This window comes from Elgaria multicarinata, chromosome 11, assembly GCF_023053635.1.
Source record: "Elgaria multicarinata webbii isolate HBS135686 ecotype San Diego chromosome 11, rElgMul1.1.pri, whole genome shotgun sequence".
Taxonomy (NCBI): domain Eukaryota; kingdom Metazoa; phylum Chordata; class Lepidosauria; order Squamata; family Anguidae; genus Elgaria; species Elgaria multicarinata.
Genome location: NC_086181.1, coordinates 39,611,650 through 39,636,183, shown reverse-complemented (window position 1 = coordinate 39,636,183; position 24,534 = coordinate 39,611,650). Strand labels below are relative to the sequence as shown.

Here is a 24,534-nt window from a genome sequence, read left to right as displayed (position 1 = left end):
CGGCCTCTTTAAAAGAGGCGGCAATTAGACCACTCCTGAAGAAGCCTAACCTGGACCCGGAGGATGTTAACAACTACAAGCCGGTGGCTAATATCCCTTTCCTGGGCAAGGTGCTTGAGCGGGTGGTTGCAGGACAACTCTAGGCACTCTTGAATGAAACGGATTATCTAGATCCATTTCAATCGGGTTTCAGGCCTGGTTTTGGAACGGAAACTGCCTTGGTCGCCCTGTGGGATGACCTCTGTCGGGAGAGAGACAGGGGGAGTGCGACCCTGTTGGTTCTCCTAGACCTCTCAGCGGCCTTCGATACCATCGACCATGGTATCCTTCTGGATAGGTTGTCTGAGCTGGGAGTTGGAGGTACTGCGTTGCAGTGGTTCCGCTCCTACTTGGATGGCCGATTCCAGAAGGTGGTGCTGGGAGATTATTGCTCTGTGCCGTGGCTCCTAAGCCATGGGGTTCCACAGGGCTCTATCTTATCCCCTATGCTGTTTAACATATACATGAAGCCGCTGGGGGAGGTTATCCGGAGATGTGGACTGAGGTGTCATCAATATGCAGATGATACCCAGCTCTACATTTCCTTTTCATCAAACCCAGGTGAGGCAGTGGCTGTTCTGAACCAGTGCCTGGGCATGGTAATGGACTGGATGAGGGCTAACAAACTGAAACTCAATCCAGACAAGACGGAGGTACTGTTAGCGGGTGGTTCATCTGTCCGGCGAGGTGATGTTTGCCCTGTCCTGGAGGGGGTTGCACTCCCCCTAAAGGATCGGGTCCGTAGTTTGGGGGTGCTCTTGGATCCAGAACTGTCACTTGAGGCACAGGTGAACTCAGTGGCAAAGAGCACCTTTTATCAGCTCTGCGCCCTTATCTGGACAGAGATAGCTTAGCTACAGTTATCCATGCTCTGATAACCTCTCGTTTGGATTACTGCAATGCGTTATACGCGGGGCTGCCTTTGAAAACGGTCCAGAAACTTCAACTGGTGCAAAACAGGGCAGCACGCTTACTAACAGGGACTGGCCGACGAGACCACATTACGCCAGTCCTTTTCCAGCTTCATTGGCTGCCAGTCCAGGTCCGGGCCCGATTCAAAGTGCTGGTATTAACATTTAAAGCCCTAAACAGCTTGGGGCCAGGTTATCTGAAGGAACGCCTCCTCCCATATGTACCTGCCTGGACCCTAAGGTCATCTTCAGGGGTCCTTCTCCATGAGCCCCTGCCAAAGGAAGTGATGCAGGTGGCTACCAGGAGGAGGGCCTTCTCTGCTGTGGCACCCCGGCTGTGGATTGAGCTCCCTAAGGAGGTTCGCTTGGCACCTACATTATATGCTTTTAGACGCCAGGTGAAGACCTTTTTATTCTCCCAACATTTTAACAATCTATAAATTTTAAATAACATGGTTTTAAATTTGTAATTTTGCATTGCTGCTGTTTTTATCTGGTTGAGCTTTTATATTGTATTTTATATTATGGTTTTATACTGTTGTTTTATACTTTGAATGGTTTTAATTTTTGTGAACCGCCCAGAGAGCTCTGGCTATTGGGCGGTATAGAAATGCAATTAATTAATAAATAAAATAAATAAACAATATAGCAATGTCATCATTTTTCCATCAGATATACTGCTCATTTTTTTAAAAAGGTGTTTTTTTAGTTCTGCATAGATTTCAAGAAAAGCAGACCATATATCCACATATTTATCCACTTGCAAGTCGCGCCTATATAACCCTATATAACCCTTCCAACGTGATAGTATAAGTCTTTTAGCCATCATACGGGCTCTGAAGATACATTTGCGCTGACGATGTGTTAACTTTCAAGAAGCTGGTAGGTAGTTCAGGAGGACATGCACATTCTTCCATTGCCAAAACATATGAGTTAAAGAAGAATTAGATGTATTACATCTCCAGCAGTTAGGCAAGTTAGACAGACCCTTATTGAAAAGGCGTTGTGGAGTCCAATAAAACCGAAACAAGATTTTTTGCTGCATAAGACATAGCCTAAGGTCCTCTGCGATGGAGCCCACGGAGGCTAGGAGCCCGTCTACACTTGTCTAGATGAAACGTAACAAGTTGGCAGAGATGACGTCAGCAGTCACGTGATGCTGTTGTTGTTACGTTTCTTCTGACTTTTAAAACCGTTCCACTTTCTGTTAAAATCGTTTTAAAACTAACAATGTGCCCCAACCTTTCGTTGTATTCAATGCCGTCTTTCAAAGTCATGTCTCGTGACCATGGTCTTTGCTTCCTGATTAGGACGTGAGGGCTTTTCTAGGGGAGAGAGAGCTGGCACAACGCGACAAGGGGGAGGGGGAGAGGGAGGGAGGGCGGTGAAAGAGGGGACAGAGGCTTAATTTTTTTAAAAAACCGCTTACCTTTCAGGCCGCACGTGGCCCCTTTAAGACGCTGCAGGGCTTCCCTCGTCCCTACGCGTTGCCCCGCCTCCCTGCCCCTACGCGTCGCCCTGCCTCCCTGCCGGCTTATCCCGGCAGGTCTAGCTCAGAGTCACCGGAAGAAGGAGGTTTACTTCAGAGCTAATGAAGAACGTTCTAAAGAAGAGTGTGCCGGGGTGAAACGATAGAAGAAAAGGTATTTCGATTGACTGGGCTCAAGTTGCATTTTGTAACGTAGCAAGGGGGGACGCAACAATGCACTTAAACAACGGTGTAATGAATAGTGTAGATCCTGCCTAGGGCTACAATCCATTGATGAGGCAAAACAGGACACTCCAATTCTCTATTCCAATCCTGTCTTAAACCATAGGTATCATATTCGTTTACTACTACTAAATGCTTTTATATATGAGTCATGGACCGACGTGTCTGTTCAGCTGCTATAAGTCTTCCTAATCATAAGTAGGTACATCTGCCAATGGTGTGTAGTTACTTCCTCAAAGGCTCAGTGCATTGTGGGAGACCATCCTGTAGCATTGAGTGAGAAAGTGGCAGGCTGCATCCTGGAAAAATGAAGAATCACTCCTAGTTGGAACCTTCCTCTACTGTGAGCACCAGGTTAATAGCTGGAGGGAGGCTAAACTGTCTTGTAAGTTCGTTGCATTTATATCTTGCCTTTTTTCCTCCAAGGAACCCAAGGCAGTGTACATAATTCTCCTCCTCCTCTCCATTTTATCCTCGCAACAACAACCCTGTGAGGTAGGTTGGGCTGAGAGTCCATGACTGGCCCAAAGTAACCCAGTGAGCTTCCATGGCTGAGTGGAGACTAGAACCCAGATTTCCTAACACAGACTACGACACTGTAACCACTACCCCCGCTGGCTCTTCTACAGCTTTCCCCTTATGTTTTGGGCCAAATTTACCTCTGGTAGCAATGTTGCCACTAGCCGTTAAAGCAGTGGTTCCCAAACTTTTTCAGGTAACTGCCCCCTTAGTTCCACAAACTCATGCCCAGTGCCCCCTGCGCACAGCCCCTTTAAATGGGAAGTACCCGCTGCAGACTTGCCGAGGGAGGGAGGGAAAAGAGAGCAAATGCCTGTTTTGCAGCCGGCGTGGCGGGGCACACCAAGCAGGGTATGTCTCTTCATTAGCATTTTGGTGCTTTTGAAACATTTAAATTCACTGTTAAAAGGACTCTTCTTAAACGGTATTAATACATGTGTGGATTCTTTCCCTATATGGCTTGGGACCAAACTACCTTCTCCCATAAAAATGTCCCTGGGTTTTAAGACCTACTGGAGAGGCGCTTCTCGGAAAAGCTGGACAAGGCTTGCAACTTGCTGCTCCCTTTGTTCATGGGATTTCATGGGGTTCTCAAATATCATTGACATTGTCATGTAAGTGTTCTTGTACTTTACCTTGTTGATTTTACTATTTTTAAATGTCTGTGCAATTTTGTTTCCAATAATCACACTGTAAAGGCTCTAATGGCTGCAGATTTGGGGAGCACTGAAAATGGATTTGATATCTCCTGCTTTGGCTATATTTATAAGCATTCTACATGGGAATGCCTTTTGTAAATTTGTTTTATTTATTTTTAAAGGGGTATTTGTGCAAATTATTATCACCACAGGAACAACAAGCATCCCAAATTGTGCTCTCAAATTTTAGCATTTATTTCCTATAAAATGCTGCTCTTCATTTCAAGTGAAATAAAAATAGTTATTAATTTATATTGCATTTTAACGTTATTTTTGTTTTGGGAAATGCCCAGGGAGAACTTACAATAAATAAGGGGTTATAGATAAATAAGATCAAGGAAAAGGTATAGGTGCCTCTACTTGACTTATCCTTCCTTTCTCAGCAGTGGCACAGATTACACCCACGGGAAAAGACCAAGCCAATGAGTAGTAATGACAGTGGGAAGAAGGTGAATCTACTCAAGACAGGCATACAAACATAAGAAGTTCTACCCTGGATCAGACCAAGGGTCCATCTAGTCCAGCACTCTGTTCACACAGTGGCCAACCAGCCATCGGCCAGGGATGAACAAGCAGGACATGGTGCAACAGCACCCTCCTGCCCATGTTCCCCAGCAGCTGATGCACACAGGCTTATTGCCTTGAATACTGGAGATAGCACACAACCATCAGGGCTAGTAGCCATTATTATTATTTATTTATTTATTTATTTATTTATTTATATAGCACCATCAATGTACATGGTGCTGTACAGAGTAAAACAGTAAATAGCAAGACCCTGCCGCATAGGCTTACAGGAATTTATCCAACCCCCTTTTAAAGCCATCCGGATTGGTGGCCATCACGACATCTTGTGGTAGTGAGTTCCATAGTTTAACTATGTGCTGCGTGAAGAAGTACTTCCTTTTATTTGTCCTGGATCTCCCACCAATCAGTTTCATGGGATGACCCCGGGTTCTAGTATTTTGAGAGAGGGAGAAAAGCATCTTGGTCAATGTCCTTTGAATATGGAGCTGACGCTGTTGGCTGGAATTAAGCCACATGGAACTCAATGGGTCCTTCTTCTGAGTGAACCTGCCTGAAATTACACTGTAAACTAAAGAATTTGACAGTGTACAGGCATATTACTTCTAGAAATAGTGTCCACACTTCTCTTCAGAAATTGCTTCTCTTCCCTATGAAATAGAAATCTGCAGTCACAAAATACTTGCTTCCTTGTGCTCTTTGCTACTCTTTACTGCTCCTTAGAAAGAGAAGGGGGAATTGCAGTAGTTTGTTCCTGGATTGTGTGAGGATTTTTGTGGCTTCTGATTCTTACAAATTTCCTGTGTATTACCAACTTCATTATACTGTTTCTTTGGTTTACAAAGTTGTTTAAATATTGAGATTTTAGAAAACAAACACCAGTCAAATCTGTTAAATATTCTTTAATATGCATAATCTGCCTTAACAGAGTGAACTACGTTCCTGGTATTTTGTACATTTTCTGATATTTTTGTAAACCACTTTGACTGGTTTCAAATGCAATCAATCAATCAAATAAGTATATAATTTAAAGTGAGTTTCAGAGCAACAAAATTGTAGCACGTAGTGCCCAACCACGGAGCTATGCAAGGGCAAGCAATCAGGCACAGACTATCAGGCTGGTCTCTGGCTGCACAGTCCTGGGATGGAGTTGTAGGCCTCAGGATGTGTCCCACTCCATGGCAGTGGGGCCGCTGTTGAATAAATGCCGCTGTGGGAAGTTAAGTTAGGGTGACCATATGGAAAGGAGGACAGGGCTCCTGTATCTTTAACAGTTGTATTGAAAGGGAATTTCAGCAGGTGTCATTTGTATAGATGGGGAACCTGGTGAAATTCCCTCTTCATCACAACAGTTAAAGCTGCAGGTGCCCTGCCCTTTTTAAAATCTGGTCATTCTGGTATAGCTCCTGCAGCTTTAACTGTTGTGATGAAGAGGAAATTTCACCAGGTGTGACACGCATACAAATGACACCTGTTGAAATTCCCTTTTCTATGCAACTGTTAAAGATACAGGAGCCCTGTCCTCCTTTTCATATGGTCACCCTAGTTAAGTGGCAGTTGCTCTCTCCTTCAAGGCCTTTTCTCCACGGTTCATCTCTGTCTCCCTCTGTCTTTGTGATCTTCTCAGTCTCTCTCTCTGTCTTCTCTCCGATCTTCAGTTCTCCTCAGAACCTCTTCAGATCTTTCTCCCCATCTCCTCAGAATCTCTTCAGAACCATGCAGGTCCGAAGGCCCAAACAGGGCTCGGCCTCCAGGAATCCCATAGCTGGCTACATTGCACAGGGTTACGCAATGTGGTGGGTAAAGTACTGGCCTAAAAAATTGTGTTGACAGAACAGAAGTTTCAGTTTTTTGAGGTATTATGCACTGGGCCTGTTCAGACAACATGCAAAGTCATGGCTAGGCCGCTAATTTTGCAGTAAATGTTTAGTGAGATTAAACCATGGTTATGTAGCCACCATGGTGGGGAATGGTTCATGTGACATGCTCAGCCATGACGTTTATCTCAAAACGCTTAACCACTGTGGCTTAGCGTGTCGTCTGAACGGGTTCATTTATTATTATTTTATATTTATTTATATCCCGCCTTTTGCGCAATGCTGGGCCTCAAGGGTCAATGGCTGCTTCTGTAATTTAATAATGTTAATAATTAAGTTATTGTTAAGTTGGAGCTCTGCGTCATGAATATATTTAATCAGTTTAGTTCCTCAACTTTTCTTTTTCTCTGTGGCTAGCATGCAGTAGCTTTGTTTGCCAGATACTGGGGAAAGGCACCTGGATATGAATGTCTCGTGAGATGTATATTGAGGTAATCTGTGGTTGTGAACCATAAGTGGAGTTGACTTGATGTTTCTGGCCACTGTTGGCGATCTAATGTTGGGCACGGCGAGCAGGCCAAGATTTTTTTCTGTCTGAAGCCTAATCTACATCAAGCAGGAGGATATTCCACTATGAAAGTGGTATGAAAGCGGTATATAAAAGGCAGGAGCCACACTACTGCTTTATAGCGGTATTGAAGTGCACTTGTTGTCCCTTAACCAGGGATTTAAAGGCCCGCTTCCCTGGCGTGTTAATAGCCAATCAAACACACGAGACTGGAGAATACACTTAATCCATTTACTTCCGATACTGCAGTATGAGGGTGCTCTCCAGTTCCACAAGATGGAGGCACCCAAAACAAAAGAATCTCACAGTATATATAGGCCCTGACTACAAGAGTCTCTTTCTAACCCTTCTATTGGTCAGTTCTGGATTTAGCAAGTTAAGTTACATTCGATTTTCAAGTGAAGGTGCACAATCTCAACGAGTCATAGGTTACATTGGATGCTCTATTGGTCGAAAGTTTTTCCCTTTGTCTGCTAGGACATGATGTCCACCATTAAGGAATGCAAATCTGGCTTGTAGCCCCCTGTAGCCACCCTTTGGCAGAGAAGCCATCCATGATTCATTAGAAAGATGAAACCTCTCCCTGGGGCCATCACACTGACAATTGTCGGGGCCCATTGACACATACTATATACCGCTTTCATACTGCTCTATCCTGCTTGGTGTGGTTCCTGCCTTTTATATACCGCTTTCATAGTGCAATATCCTGCTTGGTGTAGAGCACTACTGCTTTAAAGCGCTTTATAACAGTTTTGACAACTGTATACGGAGTGTGTCCTGGGCCCCAACAGTTGTCAAAACTGTTATAAAGCACTTTAAAGCAGTAGTGTAGATCCTGCCCAGGCCTCAGTCAAGATGGCTTCCCTGCCGATTCCATGTATAGAACCTGACTGGACTGGCAGTTAAATCTTACATCCACACTGGCAGTAGGACAGTGCCCTCCACCACAGCTGAAGGTTGCCCATACTGGCGTAGACGGTTCAGAGCAGGATACGTCCTCCTTCATTACTGCTCCTTTTGCCAGCATTGGTTATGTGAGGAAGCTGCCCCCTCGGGTATTTGGTTTTGGGCATCATGAAAGGGCAGCAGATTGAAAGTTATTTAATATATTATTGAGTTTTGATTGCCAGACAGAGGCAACTGTGGGATATTCTCTTTAGGTGCCAAAATAGAGGCACGTGTGGTGTAGTGACTAAAGTGTTGGACTGGGAGTCGGGAGATCCAGGTTCTAGTCCCCACTTGGCCATGGAAACCGTGACTTTGGGCCAGTCACAGACTCTCTGCCCAACCTACCTCACAGGGTTGTTGTTGCGAGGATAAAATGGAGAGGAGGAGGATTATGTGCACCGCCTTGGGTTCCTTCGTGGAAAAACGCCGGGATATAAATGCAATAATAAATAAAATAAATATTCTCTTTAGGTGGCTGGTCTGGGGGTGGGGTGAGGGAACGCCTTTCGCTATGCCACTTCAGGCAGCGAAATGTCTTGATGCTGGGTTAGGTGGGCATTTTATTAGATGCAGCAACACAGTACTTGGGGATATAAATAAACATTGAGCTGGTTTCATGGGTGATGAACTCGCCAATTGTCTTCTGCCACCATCGTTCAGGGAATTACAATGTCCGTTGTGTTCACAGTGCCCACCTTGTATTGCTGAGCATTTCTAAAACTCATGATATTTTCTGGGGGTGAATTTATGGATATGGGAAGGAAGATCAGGGATTGAGGTCTGGCTACCTTTTCAAACAGGTTTATTGAACCAACTCGTGTATGGTTGATGCTTTTTGGTGCAAGCTTACATATAGCAGAACAGGATACAGTGAAAGGACCTATGGCACCCTAGAAGGAGGAAGACGATAGCAGTGCTGTGACTTGACATTTGCCATGTCCTTCCACTTCCGGTATAGGAAACGCAAGTACACACTGGGTACCTGTGTGGTCTTCCTTGTCGGGCTCAGTGTTTGGATGCTCCGGAAGCCAACAACGTGAGTGAGACAGACTGAACCTCTTTACAGGGTGAATGGGATAGGAACGAAATGGCTATGAGTATTCTTGTACCAAAAGAAACCCAAACAAATAAGGCTTCTTCATAGAGGCAGACCAATTGGATCAGACACAATATCTTCTCAGCCAAGCTACTGATGCAACAGGTGCATATATATATATATATTTCTTTTTCCTTTATTGTGAATATCAACAAAACAGAGCAGAAAATGCATCATGAAAATGCAAAAACCCATACATTACATATTTAAGATTATTGTCATTTTCCATCATATGTACGGTTCATTAAAAAAAAGGGAGAGAGTTATACAAAGGTTTCAAGAAAAAAAGAGCAGATATCCTTATATTTCTCCACTTGCAAGAGAGAAATTTCTATAGAAATTTCTTTTCTATAACACCCGTTCAAAAGTTGATATTATTATCATAATCCATTGCATTATGGAGGTGTGGATTTCTCCTTCCAATGTGATAGTATAAGGGCATGTCTACACCAGCCCTATATCCCAGGATCGTCCTGGGATTGTTCCTGTGCATCCAAGGCCTCATCTACACCAAGCAGGATATTCCACTATGAAAGCAGCATATAAAATGCAGGAGCCACACTACTGCTTTATAGTGGTGTTGAAGTGCATTGACAACTGTTGGGGCCCATTGACATATACCATATGCCGCTTTCATACCACTATATCCTGCTTGGGGTGGCTCCTGCCTTTTATATACCACTTTCATACTGCTTTCATAGTGCAATATTCTGCTTGGTGTAGATGAGCCCCAAATGCTACAGAGTGGATCCTGGGGGAAGGAAGGGACGATCCCTCCATTTTCCTCGGATAACCCTTAGGTGTAGAAAGGGCCTAAGTCTTTTACCTGTCATAAGGGCTCTGAAGATCCATCTGCACTGACCATGTGTTAACTTCCAAGAAACCGGTAGGTAATTTAGGGGGACATGCACATTATTCCATATTATAGATTGGTGTTTTTTTTACAAAGTTCATCCTTATTATAACCTCCTCCCAAAAATGGGCAGCTATAGGCATTGCCAAAACATATGAGTTAAAGAAGCATTAGGTGCATTACATCTAAATGCATCTCTTGCAACAAGTGCATATTGATCTCTTACGGAGTTGGGTGTGCAGTGATTGGAAAAGGTCAGGCTGGTGAGTATCCCAGTGAGATCTCCCCCTCCCCCACAAAACCTTATTTAGATTGCTACTGCTTTTTGAAGAGGGGGAATAATTCTCTGAAGGAAACATGGGTTTGTCACAATGGGCATTTTTCTAGAATCTTTTCCAAATGTAAAAAAGAAAGGCATATAATTTTAGGATTTTCTGGAGGGGTAACTCAAAGCTCCATCTGACGAGTGTTTTATTGCACACTCATTACTGGGCACTCACGGAGTTTGCTCAGGTCCCTCACATGACATCGTCTGCCTTCTGGCCTTCCATGTGGGACAAAAAAACCACCCCTCATTAAGTCCGATGTTTTTTAAAACTCAGAATTGCTGCTCTCTCCTGCTGTGTGCAGGAGAAGCAGCGCCATTAGAACAGTGGACTTGATGGGCCTCGTGCTCATTTTGTACTTCCTCTTTTGAAAGAGGAAGTAACTTGAGGAAGGAAAACACGGGCAGAGAAGCGAGCTAGGGAGCGTGTTAACCCCCAGTGTGATGGAGCCTTTAAAAGGACACGTTAGGATTTTCCTCACTTTTTGTTTGGAAGAATGATCAGCAAAGGAAGAACTTTTTTTTCTGGAGAGCAAGTAGCTGATCTCTCTAAATATGCCTTTTGGGCAAGGTCTTGTCACGCATCCTTTCCAGGTGAGCCACTGAAGGCAAAGGGGTGGAGGGGTGGAGCAAGGATTCCAATTATTAAAGAAATACATTGGCAGATTCATAGTGCAGAAGGATCTTTCAGATAGCCTGGTCCCATTTAAGAACATAAGAAGAACCCTGCTGGATCAGACCAAGGGTCCATTTAGCCATGCACTACAGTGGCCAACCAGGGACCTGCAAGGAGGACATGGTGCAACAGCACCCTCCTACCTATGTTCCCCAGCAACTCGTGTGTATAGGCTTATAGCCTCTGATAGTGGAGGTAGCACATAGCTATCATGACTAGTAGCCACTGATAGCTTTTTCCTCCAGGAATATATACACTCCTCTTTTAAAGCCATCCAAATTGGCCATCACTACCTCATATGGTGGAAGTGCTTCCTTTTTTCTGTCCTGAATATATTTGTGGTTTGTTGAGGGTGGTTAACGTATTATAATACATGGTTTAACAAGCCACCTTGCAGAAATGTGCTGCATTCACACAACAGGATAACCCATGGTTCAACAACCCACAGTTCAACAACAACCCACACTGAACTACTGAGTGTGAGTTAGCAATTTCTGTGAACCCAGCTGTCATCATCTGGACCCCTTTAAAATTCCATTGATGAAATGGAGCGATTGTATGATAAAAAGCCTCGTTTCGAAGCACCCATATAAACAGTCAGGATTCCAAGTTTTGCTTTAAAATAACAGGGACCCCTTGCAATTTCACACAGCCTTATATGGCTCTCTCTATTACATTCTCTCTTTGTTGTTATAGAAGAGTTCAGTTTCAGAAGACAAACAGCAATGTGGACCAGGATAGTGCAACTGAAAAAAGTGCTCTTCAAAAGAAAGATAAGAGAATACTGGAACAGGTACTGCTCAAGCAGGAATCTCGTCGGGAGCCCAGCACCTCAGCAGTGACCCAGTACAGGTAATGCTATTCACTCACCTGTTCCCAGTTCTGCAATGGTGGACTGCAACTGCAGGAACATATAAGGAACACTCCGAACTCATGGAACTGCTAGTTGTCAGGAGAAACTTCTTCTTATCCTTGTCCGATTTGTTCCCTAACTAGACGACTGTTTTGTCAGCAGGTTGCCTGCATCTCAGGTTCCAGGCAGCAACACTTTCTGCCCTCAAGGAAAGACAGGTCTCCTTGTGAACTAAAGTTTCACTCCTGTTCCATTCTGTTCCTTCCATATAAGCTCTCTGTTCCCAGCACTTGAACCCAAAAAGGGACCTGACTGACACTCACTTTAGTGCTTTTCCCTAAAGACCTGTTGTACTTCTGTAAAACTTGAGGTTTTCAACGTTGGATAATAGGCATAACCCACCATACTCCCAGACACTAGGGGGCAACAGAGATTATCCTGTACCTTGATCAGTTCCTTATTTCCTGCTCCCTCACACCATGTGGTCTCCAAAGGAAGCAAGTAAGCATATCTGATGACTTTGCTCACTTACACTCGCACACATAGCTTCTGGAGGTGCTTCTAGTTAAACAATGAGAGGCGATGAAGAAATCTATATAAATAAAAATGAAAAAGACCGTTCGTTACTGTCGTTATATCTCCGAAAGTTCTTCACCGATTGCTTTGAAATTTTGACACAGCGTTGCGTTCGAATACACGAGCGTTGTTATGTAACTATGTTCTCTATGGGGTCAAAGGTTTGTCTTAAAATCGAAGAAATAGGCCTCCTCAAAACCAGTCCTGCTGATCATTGTGACATCACCAACCAGTAGGCCAATCCGCTGCCTCTGCCTCCTCTCCTATTTGCATGTACTCTCGCAATTGGCTGAGTGAATATAGATGTCACACCTGTGACAGTTACACGTTCAGAAGAAAGGTAACTGCCATGAGTTTCCACTAACCTCAACGTAAAAAAAAACTTTTTTAAAAACCAAACAAACTGCTTTACTTCATCCAAATAATGCCTCGCAGAAGATCACACTTAGGTCGTCGTACTCGCGGAGCGGAAGCACTGCGACGAGAAATTCGAATATGCGAGCGTTGTTATGTAACTATGTTCTATATGGGGACAAAAGTTTGTCTTAAAATCGAAGAAATAGGCCTCCTCAAAACCAGTCCTGCTGATCATTGTGACATCACCAACCAGTAGGCCAATCCGCTCCCTCTGCCTCCTCTCCTATTTGCATGTACTCTCGCAATTGGCTGAGTGAATATAGATGTCACACCTGTGACAGTTACACGTTCAGAAGAAAGGTAACTGCCAGGAGTTTCCGCTAACCTCCTCACCGTAAAAACATCCTTTTTAAAAAACCAAACAATTTGCTTTACTTCATCCAAATAATGCCTCATAGAAGATCACACTTAGGTCGTCGTACTCGCAGAGCAGAAGCACTGCGACGAGAAATTGCAAATCAGACTGAGGAAGAACGGGCATCAGCAAACGAGAAAAAAAGAATAAGAATGCCTCAAATACGTGCCAAGGAACCAGGCAAGCAACGTTCAGCCAGACTTGAGGATGCACGATTGCGAGCACGGCAATCGCGTTCTACAGCTTCAGATCTGCTTTGTTCTCAACAGAATGAACGTGACAGGCTGAGAGTGGCTGAAAGACGTCAACGAGAAACAGCACATCAGCGTCAAACACGACTCCGTGGTAAACAATCACACGATTACAATCGCCTTGCATTCCGGTACAACCCAGCTGATGATTATAGTTTGAGGCGGCATGTTCTCATCGGCACTATGACTGAAGTGTGTCGTTATTGCAAGGCTCTTAAATTTAATGCAGAAACAAAAGGAATGTGTTGCGCTGCTGGAAAAATTAAACTGCCTCAACTTGGAGAACCACCAGAGCCATTACAAACTTTGCTTGCCGGATATACCGCAGAATCAAAGCATTTCCTATCTAACATCAGGAAATACAACTCATGATTCCAAATGACGTCGTTCGGCGCAGAAATCATCACAGCTCCATTTATGCCAACTTTCAAAGTCAAAGGACAAATTTATCATAAAGCCAGCTCCTTCCTTCCGTTTCAAGATAGTCAACATAAATTCCTACAAATGTATTTCATTGGTGATGGCAATGATGAATTGAATGCACGCTGCGGAATTTATACCGGCATAAAAAGGTCCATCGTTTCAAAACTGCAACAGCTACTTCACGAAAAAAACAATTTAGTACATTTGTTCAAAACAGCAATTGACATGATGCCATCTGATACACACAAGATTGTTATTCATGCTGACAAAACGCCTGCTGGAGAACATGTGCGAAGATTCAATGCTCCAACTATAGACAAAGTGGCAATTGTTATAGTCGGAGATCAATCTTGACAGGACCTTTCAAAGGTGAAGATGTCCTCATTCCTCGCATTCCTATGATTCCAACAGATATGCCATTTCAATTTAAGAGATTGCAATTCCCAATTCGATTGGCGTTTGCAATCACCATCAACAAAGCTCAGGGCCAATCTTTAGAATTGTGCAGTTTAGAGCTAGACACGGATTGCTTCTCACATGGACAATTATATGTTGCGTGTTCTAGAGTCGGCAAACCAGACAATCTCTATATCTACACAGACAATGGAACAACTAAAAATATTGTATATCCACAAGCATTGTGAAATTAAACATATTAGAAACATCCGCTTTGTCTTTTCTTTCTTTTCAATTTAACCAGACTGAGCCACAGCAACGCGTGGCAGGGTACAGCTAGTGTTTTAAATAAATAATAAAAAAGCACTAATTAAGTAAGTTCTTTTGAACTTTTTTAAAATTGGCTTTAGCCTGTGTTTCCTGTCTCCAGTACTAAACACTGGACTCCTTGTCAACATAAGGCAGCAATTAAATTAATTCAACTAAAATGAACAATATAATTAAATACATAATACTAAACTATTTATATAAAATGCATTAAAACCAATTTAAAAACACTGCAACACGAACACGAACAAATCTACTGGGCAGCACATTCACTCAGGGAAGGCCTCAGTAAAGAAAGGGGTCTTTAATTGTTATCTAAAGCATGTTATAGTCGGTGCCTCGTGGATACTGGGGGGAGATCATTCTTTAGCCACCATGGAGAAGGCCTACTTGCTGGTTGCTACGAGATGTCAATCTGCAGGTCGTGGTACAACCAGCAAGACCTCCTCTGATGATCTCAGTGATCAGACAGGTCTGTCTTAGGGAAGGCGTATGTGGATTTTACACATGTGTGTTCTTTTTGTGTTGATGGTGGGACACGTACACTGGAAGGTCAGAGACTAGGAGCTCTCGAATTCGCCGTAATCCTTCCCGAGAGAAGTGTAGATTACAAAAACTACTGAAATACTGGGAACTGAGTTGGTTACTGGAAACAAAGACTCTTCCAGGATGGTGAATATTGCTGCTTGGTGAAGGAAGGTGTCCAGTGAAGCTGGAGCTGTCTCCTACCAGTATATGTTGGAGCAGGCCTGGCCCAAGGCAGGTAGTTGCCCGAAGCATCGTCTGCTTCTGGATCCTGTATGAGGATCTTCTTTTTGTCCCTATTGAGTGATTTGATTTATACCCACCTCTCCACCAAGGAAATGGAAGCCGTCGTTGTGGGAATGTTACTTCACTGAACTACTTATGCTCAATCTGTGCATATGTGTAAATAAAGCCTATAACACACAAACACCATAAGTCTCCAATGACCTCATTCCAAGGAAGCAAAATCCTGCAGAATACTTGCAGCCCTAGAGTTCTCACCGCTTGGGTGTGAGAGAGTGTAAGAAGTGGGTTTTGTTTCCTGGAAGGGGAATTGTGAGTTGGTGTGCCTGAGCCTGCTATTTCTCATACTGCCGCTGTTGATGTCAATTTGGAACTGTTGATATCCCTATCTGCAGTACAATTACTACTACTACTACTACTACTACTTTCTTTAGCATATTTTTAACACAAAGAACAATCAAGCAATCTCCGCAGGGATTTTTTAAAGACAGCAATGTAATATTTCCACAAATACCAACTGGATAAATGTTAGATGTCCTTTTTACCCTCTCTCTCTCTCTGTGTTGTTGTTATTGTTGGTAGTTTTCAATTTTACAAGAAAGCCAGTGACAAGAAGCGGGTTCTTGTGCCACAAACCTTTGCACTCGGGATGAAGGAGAGGAAGATCCTGGAGCATCTGCTGTTCATGCAGGATGCTCCTTGGGAACCCAACCCTGCCGCAGTGACCCAATACAGGTAATGCCATTCACTCACCTGCTCAGAAAGACACTTGCGAAGATGGACTGCAATTTCAGGGATCTATATGAGGCTCCAGCTTCAGAGCTGCAGGGTGTAGAACGCCGTGCGTGTGTTCACACGAGGGCAGGCATAGCTTAAACTGTCTTTCCCAGGGTAGGCCTAACTCTCCTCTCATCCCTTTGCAGGGCAGAACTAGGGCACTGCTGCAATGCTTCCTTCCGGCTGGTGGTAACCAGGGAAAATGCACCACGGAAATCACATATCATCTTAGATGGGGAAAAAGGAATGAAGCTGCTGGTGAACGCCGAGCTGACGTCCCTGCTGCCGGAGGTGGGGAGTTGTATTTATTTTTGCTTTGGGAGGTGGGGAAATGGGTAGGAAAAAGAGGGCAACCAACAGAGCAAGGGCCATAGCTCAGTATTGTAGCACATTCCTGAAATGGCCACTTACCTATGGCCGAAAAGAAGAAAATGCATCACCTAAAAAGAAGACAAAGGAGGATATGGTAAGGGATTTTGCATAACATGTGTATGTGCAGATTTATATGTTTGCTTATTTTGTTACCCAAGTGCTACCAATTGGAGGACAACTTGAAGGCCTCTGCTCTGCCTTAGGTTTCTCTGTCTTTCAACCAGAATTGGGCTGGACAGCCCTTTAAACAGAGGACAGTCCTCTGGCAGCTCTTCAAATAGAGGGTTGTCCTCTGCAAAGCAGGACATAGAACCATAGAATCATAGAATAGTAGAGTTGGAAGGCGCCTACAAGGCCATCGAGTCCAACCCCCTGCTCAATGCAGGAATCCACCCTAAAGCATCCCTGACAGATGGTTGTCCAGCTGCCTCTTGAAGGCCTCTAGTGTGGGAGAGCAGAATTCCTGCCCAGATTTCAAACCCAGAGGTTACTGGTATGAATAATGGAACAGAACTGCTCCTCATTTAAAAATATATGTTTTTTTTTAAATTCCATCTGGCATTGAAAATTACTTTCCTCTAGTCTTCAATATCTTTGCTAAAAGAACTACCTGAACTGGACTGTTGTCTGCAGAACCGTGTTTGCTTTAGAATCATAGAATCATAGAACAGTAGAGTTGGAAGGGTCCTATAAGGCCATTGAGTCTAACCCCCTGCTCATTGGAGTAATCCACCCTAAAGCATACCTGACAGATGGTTGTCCAGCTGCCTCTTGAAGGCCTCCACTTCAATGCCACTATAAAGCAGTAGTGTGGCTCCTGCGTTTTATATGCTGCTTTCATACCGCTTTCATAGTGGAATATCGTGCTTGATGTAGATGATCCCATAGAGTATAAATGTTTTGGAGGAAGACTTTGGGTGCACATAGATGACCATCTTACCAAGTGTTAAGTGAAGGAAATCCTTTGCTCTGGCCATGCCAGATTGGTTTTATAAAATGTAGGACATAGCAATTTATGTTGAAGTTAATGTTCTTCATTCAAATTCAAGGCAGGATGACAATGCAGGGCAGATTCATACTATGATGCATTATGTCTGCAGTGTTGGAGAATTATGCATTCTAGGATAATGTTCTACCACATGAACTTTCCTCTGTGATTTGATTGGTCACATGTATAAAATGTAATCATGTTTTTGAACATTTATACTGGGGGGAAATGAATAAATGTAAATATTTTTAATTCTCTTTCCCCTCCACCATCTCCTCTGAAAACAATAATAACAAAAATCCAGAGATCCCCCTTCTCAAAATCTCGGTATCGACGTTGCGCAGTCGTGGGCAACAGTGGAATCCTAAAAAACAGCCGCTGTGGAGATGAGATCGACCAGGCTGATCTAGTAGTCAGGTAATATTCTTTCTTTGAGAGCAAAGTGGGTGGGCTCATAGGTAACATTGGGTACTTATTCTGCACTCTTATACTGGAATGGAGGATGCTGCTTTATACTACATCAGACCATCTGTCCATATAGCCCAATACTGTTGACTCTGAGTGGCAGCTGTTTTCCACCACCAGTTGGAAACAAATTTTAAATGGTTCTTCCACAAGGCAACTTTTAGCTTGGGACTTAACAACATTTTAGGGGTCTGCCACTTTAATCTATTACTTCCTGTTATTTTGTGGCCTAGCCATTCCTGAACCAGCTCATAACTTATCAGTTCCTGTTTTATGCTGGGTTTTTAATTTTTAAGTGCCAATTTTTCCTTTGTCGCCAGAGGAATTGCTCATTTTAATATATATTTTTAAAGATCACAATTAATGAGTAATTGCTCTGACTATAGAGAGGAAAGTAGTGATAAACAACACCCACCCACCTCTGCAGTATGCACCACAGGGGAAAGTACTATTTGAGGGCTGGTTTAGGAATGGCACAATTATCTAAGTAAACTGGAAGTAACTTAGAGCTTCTCTAAACGAGCGATGTATTGCATGTTTGATCATTCTGCCATGCCCGGCACAGCCTGGGCATGGGGAGAGGATTGCGGGCAGGGAAAGGGAAGAGATGTGCCCAATTATGATTGGGCAACTGGGTTTGGCACCACTGGGCTGGGAGGGGTTAATGACAAGCCAAAAACCAGGCACTTACCCCACCCAGTTCCACTTTGTTTGCATAGCTGCAGCAGCGATCCTTGTTTGCAGCTACTCGAGAGTAGGACAAACACTATTGAGGAAGGAGAATCCGGATAAATAGGTTGATTTGGCACGGCTAGCTAATTTCGTCACATTTCATTACCGGCAGGTAGGAACGGGCATCCAGAGGGATTTTGAATGGTGAGCATTCATAGGCACTGTTGTGGTGACAGGTAATTCCTGAGGGCTCCCAGTGTTGAGCCTTGAGGTCGGGCTGGGAGAGAAGGATTACCTCTGAGGCAGACCTTTCTCACCCCACCTTGAGCCTAGTGGCCTGGGTTGGGGGGTGACAAGGGCAGGTCTCCCTACCCCCTAAGGGGGATGGCCAGTGAGAGGGCGAAAGATGCAGCGCCAGCCCACTGGACAAGAATGCTCGCCTGTACTCAGGAAGGTCTGTGAGCAGACCAGGCTGGATGCCCGATAGGATCACCCCCTTTTTGCAGATCTTGAATAAAATGTGGCCCCTGTTTAAGCCCAAAGTTCCATGTGTCGTATCTTTATTCCTTGCATCTGCCCCGCAATGTGCTTGGCAGTTCATGGAAGTTTGCGTGTCCATTACACAATGTCATCAACGTCCAAGACATCTCTGTGCTATCCCCTGGTAATCTCATTTTTTTAAAAAAGACCAGAGATAATGTGGTATTATGTAGGATATTGCAGGATCTTCCCAGTGTGTAAAGTCATTGTTGCGCTATAATTCCACTACTCGATGGCGCTGAATCATTTAACACCATGAAGCCTTTCCAAGAAGGGAAATTTTCAATTCAAAACAATGTGGTTGCATGTAAAGGATTACGTTGTGAAGGTGGAAAAACTATGGAGAACAAAAGCCCTGGAAAGTAGGGGTGTGCACGGACCCCCCGCTCCGAAAATTTCAGATCGGCCCACTCCGCTCCACGCCGTTCCGCCCATATGCTGCTCCTCTTCGCCGCGGAGCTCCGGCTCCGAATTGGAGCTCCGCAGTGGAGGGGAGTGGTGCCAGGTAAGGCCGGGAGAGGAGGGCGGGGGTGGTGGTTACTGGGCCCTGCCGCCGCCGCCGCCAGTGCGGCGACGGCGGCAGAACCCAGTAAGGGACCAAGGGGGAGGGGGGCCTTACCTGCCTCCGTCCGCGGTCCCTCGGCTTCTTCAGTTGAGCCCGCGGTTCAACCAGGAAGTCTGGGCCGCAAGTGCGGCCCAGACTTCCTGGTTGAACCGTGGGCTCAATTGAAGAAGCCGAGGGACCGCGGACGGAGGCAGGTAAGGGAGAGGAGGGGGTTTTACCGGGCCCTGCCGCTGTCGCCGCATAGTAAACCCCACTTACCTTTCCGGCAGAGCTCCGGATCGAGGCGAAGGATCCGCCTTCACCTCGATCCTCTTCGCCACGCTCCACCGGCCCCCCAATCCTCTTCGCCTCCGCCTTAAGGGGAGGCGAAGCACCCCACTCAGCTTCTAATTCGCCGGTCTGATTAGAAGCGGAGCACATCCCTACTGGAAAGGCTCCGGGATTTTTCCTACGTCTAGAGAAGATCTTAGTAGTAGCATCCACATTGAAAGAAAAGTGCAAGGACAAAGTGATTTAATGGTAGCTTTGAAAAGGGTCAGGAGTGCTTGGTGACTCCACATTGGACAGACTGGCACTGCCATTGTATTTTAGGCTTAAAAAATAAGAAGAAAGGAAGATCACCAATGAGGCTTAATGATGGAAGAACGACAACCCTAAAGTGCAACTTCTTGTCTGGATTCTCCGTGAAAACTAGGGGAACAGTTGCAGTCCATTCCAGAAAAGTTTTAATCCGACAGTAGATCTGCCGATTTCTTCTTTTTTATTTGAAAGGATCCAAAACAGGAAAAGAGATTTACATGAAAGCTGACGTTGACTTTGACGCCTGTTCTCACCCCCCCCTTTCCCCCTCCAATGCCTCCCAATCCAGGTTCAATCTGCCTCCCATGAATTTCTCTGAAGATGTGGGGACCAAGACAAGCCTGGTGACTGTCAACCCCAGCATACTTCAGACTAAGTAAGAGGATGAGAGAAAAATGCTTAACTGCATTTACTCTGCCTGATACAATTGGCTTGTTTGGGTTTGTGTGGTAACCACAATAAATGGTTAATTCATAGACTAGGCAACATAAGGGGTGGTACTAAATAGCGCCACGGTGCCTCCGGTGGTTCTGTTGTGTTTGTGGGAGTGAACACCTGCACAATGCAGCTTCCACACTTGTAAAAATAACCCTGGGAATGAGTGGAAACGCTTGTTTCTGGATCAGGATAGGTCATCTGAGGCTGGTACCTCTGATTTTGGTGGGGCTGTGAATCCACTCTGGGTCTCAGCTAGAACTCTAAAAGAGCAATCCAAGGTGTTGATCCCCATCCCCAAAACAGGTCCAGCATCTTGGGATGCTCCTTCAGAGTTCTGTCCAGTTCTGACTGAAACCCAGAATGGATTTGCAACCTCACCGAAATCGGAGCCACCAGCCTCCACTGGGATAGGTCAGCGGAGGTCACAAAAGACGGCCCCACTGATCTGCCCCAGTCCATAAACGAGCATTGTTTCACATTATTATTTTTTAGAAGCGTGAGCATTCCACTTGTTTCGGATTATTTTTAGAAGGATGGTTCTGATTTCGGTGGGGCTGTGGATCCATTCTGGGTTTCAGTCAGAACCAGCCAGAACACTAAAGGAGTGATCCATGGTGCTGAACCCTATCCCCAAAATAGATTTAATAGAGCAACTGGCCGTTGAACAAGCAGGTTGCAATGGGAGCAGGTCAAGGGGGCTTTTGAAGAAGTTTCCTTTGATCTGTCTTTGTTTTGCTTTAGAATTTTGCCAACTGCTAATTGGTAAAGATGCTGCTGTGTATAAATATACCTGCTTTTCACACTGCCAGGGGAGAAGTTCTTTGTCTGTAGAACTCTCCAAACAGCTGTATTACGCTCAATAAAACAGAGTCGCCTTACAACCAAAGTGGACATCCAGCACTGCATGTTTGGAGATGTAAGATGGCGGCCATGTGGCTGCTTTTCAAAAGTGTTGCTGTGGGAGGGTAATGACATTCAGTGTCAGTTCAGCGGCTGCAGTAGCAGTGCCAGGGAGGGGCAGTGTTTGTTGGGGGCTTATACACGCCTATGCTGTTGGCCCCAGCCAGTATGCCAGAGGATGTCATGGCTACATGGGAGGAGGTTCCAGCAGCTGTGGTCTCAAGTGAAAGGATGAAATGGGGGGCTTGTTGGAATGGAAAGATGGGGATGGAGGGGCTTGGCCTGCTGCCCAATTGCCCAATTCCTGGACACTCTGTGATCCTGTGTTCTGTGATCTACAACAGAGGTGAGCAGAGGGCCTATCAGAACCACCACATAGAAACCTGGATGATTTGCAGTAGATTGGAAAGAGCTTATGTTCTGCACTGTACACCATGATTTTGCCCGTGGCTCCGCTTAGTGGTGCTCCAAGTTCTAGTAAAAGAATGAAGTAGATCCCTCTCTGATATACATAGTGAACCAACTTGTTATTTCTCATTTTCAGAATGTACCACCCTTGTCCTTTCCTTTTTGTGCAGATACAAGAACTTGGAGGCCCAGAGGAAGCCTTTTGCAGATGCTCTGCAGCTGTACAGGGACGCCCTCTTCCTCATCCCAGCTTTCTCCTTTGCGGGCCTCAGTGATCTCAGTTACCGTGCTGTGTACACCATGGAGGACTTTGGTTTAATGCAGCAAGGCTTCTTCCTGAATCCACGCTACCTGAGCACCCTAAGTGACTACTGGAAGAATCAAGGCTTGAAGCCTCTGCGCCTTTCCTCCGGCTTCATGTTTGTCAGCATGGCTTTGGAGTTCTGTGAGCACATCACTCTCTACGGCTTCTGGCCCTTCCTGCATGACCTGGCTGACCAGCCCATCTCTCATCACTACTACGATAACGTGTTGCCCAAGGCTGGTGTACATGCCATGCCCAGCGAGTTCTCACATTATCTGAGCATGTATGCGAAAGGTGTGCTGCGGTTACGACTTGGCAAATGTCAGTGAGAGGTGTGTGTGTGTGAGAGAGAGAGAATCACCTGAACCACGGACAGACAGGACAGAGTAGGAGCTACCCTGGGATGCTGTTATTTTTGAGGCACAATTGTGCTGGTATTTTTTAAAAAATTGCACTTGCTGCTCTTGGAACGCATGTCAATAAATTCATTGCAGAACAGTTATGACAAAACATCAATATGCCTCCTGTGATCTCCTTCCAAAGGGTACCAAATCAGGGAAAGTCACCCCACAATGCCTTACCACACAGAGAATGTTGCCACTGGCCAGATTTACTGGTAGAACTTGACATGACTTGTAGTAGGTTGACAAAGGTTTGTGACATGGCACAACATCATGACTGATCAAGGGGCACATCAGATATGGCTTCAGCCTTAGCTTCCCATTTCTTTGTTTTGTGGCGTTTGGACCAACCTGAGACAGCCTTATCTTCTGGTTATGTAAACTGACAGGTTTTTTGATGATTGAATTGTAGTATAAGGCTGGTTTACATTTTCCAGTCCCTATATTTTTACATTTTTCAGCCCTTTGGATTTGTTCTTGGCATGGCTGCCACCTCCTATAGCAGCTTTCCCCAATGTGATACCTTCCAGATATTTTGGCCTACAACTGCCAGTATTTCTGGCCATTGGTCATGCTGGCTAGGGGATGGTGGAAATTGCAGTCCCAGACATTTGGAGGATACCAAGTTAGGAAGGCTGACCTACAGAAATGCTCATGTTCAGCATTTCGCTGTGCAAACTAGGCAGTTTTTCCTAGGGATGTGCTCCGCTCCGCTTAGAATCGGAGAATCAGAAGCGAATTGGCCTGCTCCGCCTTGCCCAGAGGCGGAGTAGAAGCGGACCGGGGACCCTTAGAAGCATGGCGAAGAGAAGCGGCGATAGGTGGAGCGTTCTCTTTTCGCGGAGCGCTCCGCCTGTCATTTTGGATAATTTCGCCCATAGGATTGCATTGCGGAAAATAATAGGGGATAACTGTGTTGTTTTTAAAGCTATCTTTCTGAAAGTTCATGTGCTTAGAGAGTCATGGCTGGGGGTCATTTTGAGCCTACTCTCAGCACTCTGCGTGGTGCGGTTCACTTGCTATATGTTTTTTAAAAATTGGGTAAAAAAAGCGGGAGAGGGTAAGCGGCAGGTTTTTTTTTTAGCGATGACAGGCAGATTCAACTCCCAATCCTGATGAGAAGTGATGACCTCATGAAGCATCCTCCAATCCCAGCATTGGAGGGGGGGACTAAGGCAGAGCCACCCTGAGAGCTTTCTGCTTTATGTCTCTTTGTGGGTTGGCGTTCGTGGAGAGAGGAGTTAGTTTATAGGTGCTGCTGCTGTGTTTGGAGTTGGAGGAGATTAGATTAGGATTTAGCTTGGGTTGTGTGTGTGTTTGTTTGCTTGATTCTGACTGTTTGCTTAGTTTGCTCTGTGTTTTTCCCTTACTTTGATTTTATATAAACTTTATTTTTAATTTTTGAAGTGTTTGGTTGGTTGGTTGGTTCCCCCCCGCCACCTTCCCCCTCTTAAAGCCTGACTGTGTTTCATCTTCCTTCTTTCTTCTATATAAAAAATATACAAAAAAATACCCCCCAAAAAATCATTCTCTATTTCTTCTCTCTCTCTCTCTCTCTCTCTCTCTCTCTCTCTCTCTCTCTCTCTCTCTCTCTCTGTGTGTGTGTGTGTGTGTGTGTGTGTTACTTGGACTGTGTGTGTGACTGTGTGTTATTGTGTGAGTGTGCTGTGTGCACTGATTGTGAAGTGCAAAAAAGCCAATAAAGTTTGAGCATTTCTTCAAATCCAGTTTTGGCAAAGCATACACACTTGTCCCATTTCCCCAAATATATATTATTAGTAGTATTATTAGTAGTATTATATTATTATCATCATGAGAAGAGGGAGCAGGCGCACATCTGTGGCTAGGCGTGCTGAAAGCAGTGGTGGTCAAGGGAAGGCTCAGGCTGGCACCAGTAAGCAGGCTGCCTCTCCTGCTGTGAAAATCAAATGGGCAAGTCCGTGGTGGGGCATCTGCCGGGACTGACTCCCCCATACTAGATCTATGGCGTATCTCTGCCTGGCTCTCTGCCCACCTGTCCTCCTCCTCTGTGACCGCCTCGCAGGGATGGTTTGCAATGCATGACTTACTGCT

The 24,534-nt window shown here is 44.9% G+C and overlaps 1 protein-coding gene across 1 annotated transcript; it reads left to right on the top strand.

The window, feature by feature from the left end:
• Window positions 1-8,671: 8,671 nt before the first annotated feature.
• LOC134405838 (alpha-2,8-sialyltransferase 8F-like) lies at window positions 8,672-22,390 on the top strand. Its single transcript, XM_063137091.1, has 6 exons — window positions 8,672-8,772; window positions 15,635-15,787; window positions 15,976-16,120; window positions 17,494-17,606; window positions 20,300-20,386; window positions 21,927-22,390. Exons 1-6 carry the CDS (start codon window positions 8,672-8,674, stop codon window positions 22,387-22,389), a joined length of 1,062 nt encoding a protein of 353 aa, XP_062993161.1. The 3' UTR covers window position 22,390.
• The last annotated feature ends 2,144 nt before the right edge of the window (window positions 22,391-24,534 follow it).

Coding starts and splice junctions, on each gene's coding strand:
- LOC134405838 (XM_063137091.1), top strand. CDS start 8,672: ATGTCCTTCCACTTCCGGTATAGGAAACGCAAGTACACACTGGGTACC. Junction 8,773..15,634: donor ATGCTCCGGAAGCCAACAAC/GTGAGTGAGACA, acceptor TATTGTTGGTAG/TTTTCAATTTTACAAGAAAG. Junction 20,387..21,926: donor CCCAGCATACTTCAGACTAA/GTAAGAGGATGA, acceptor CTTTTTGTGCAG/ATACAAGAACTTGGAGGCCC.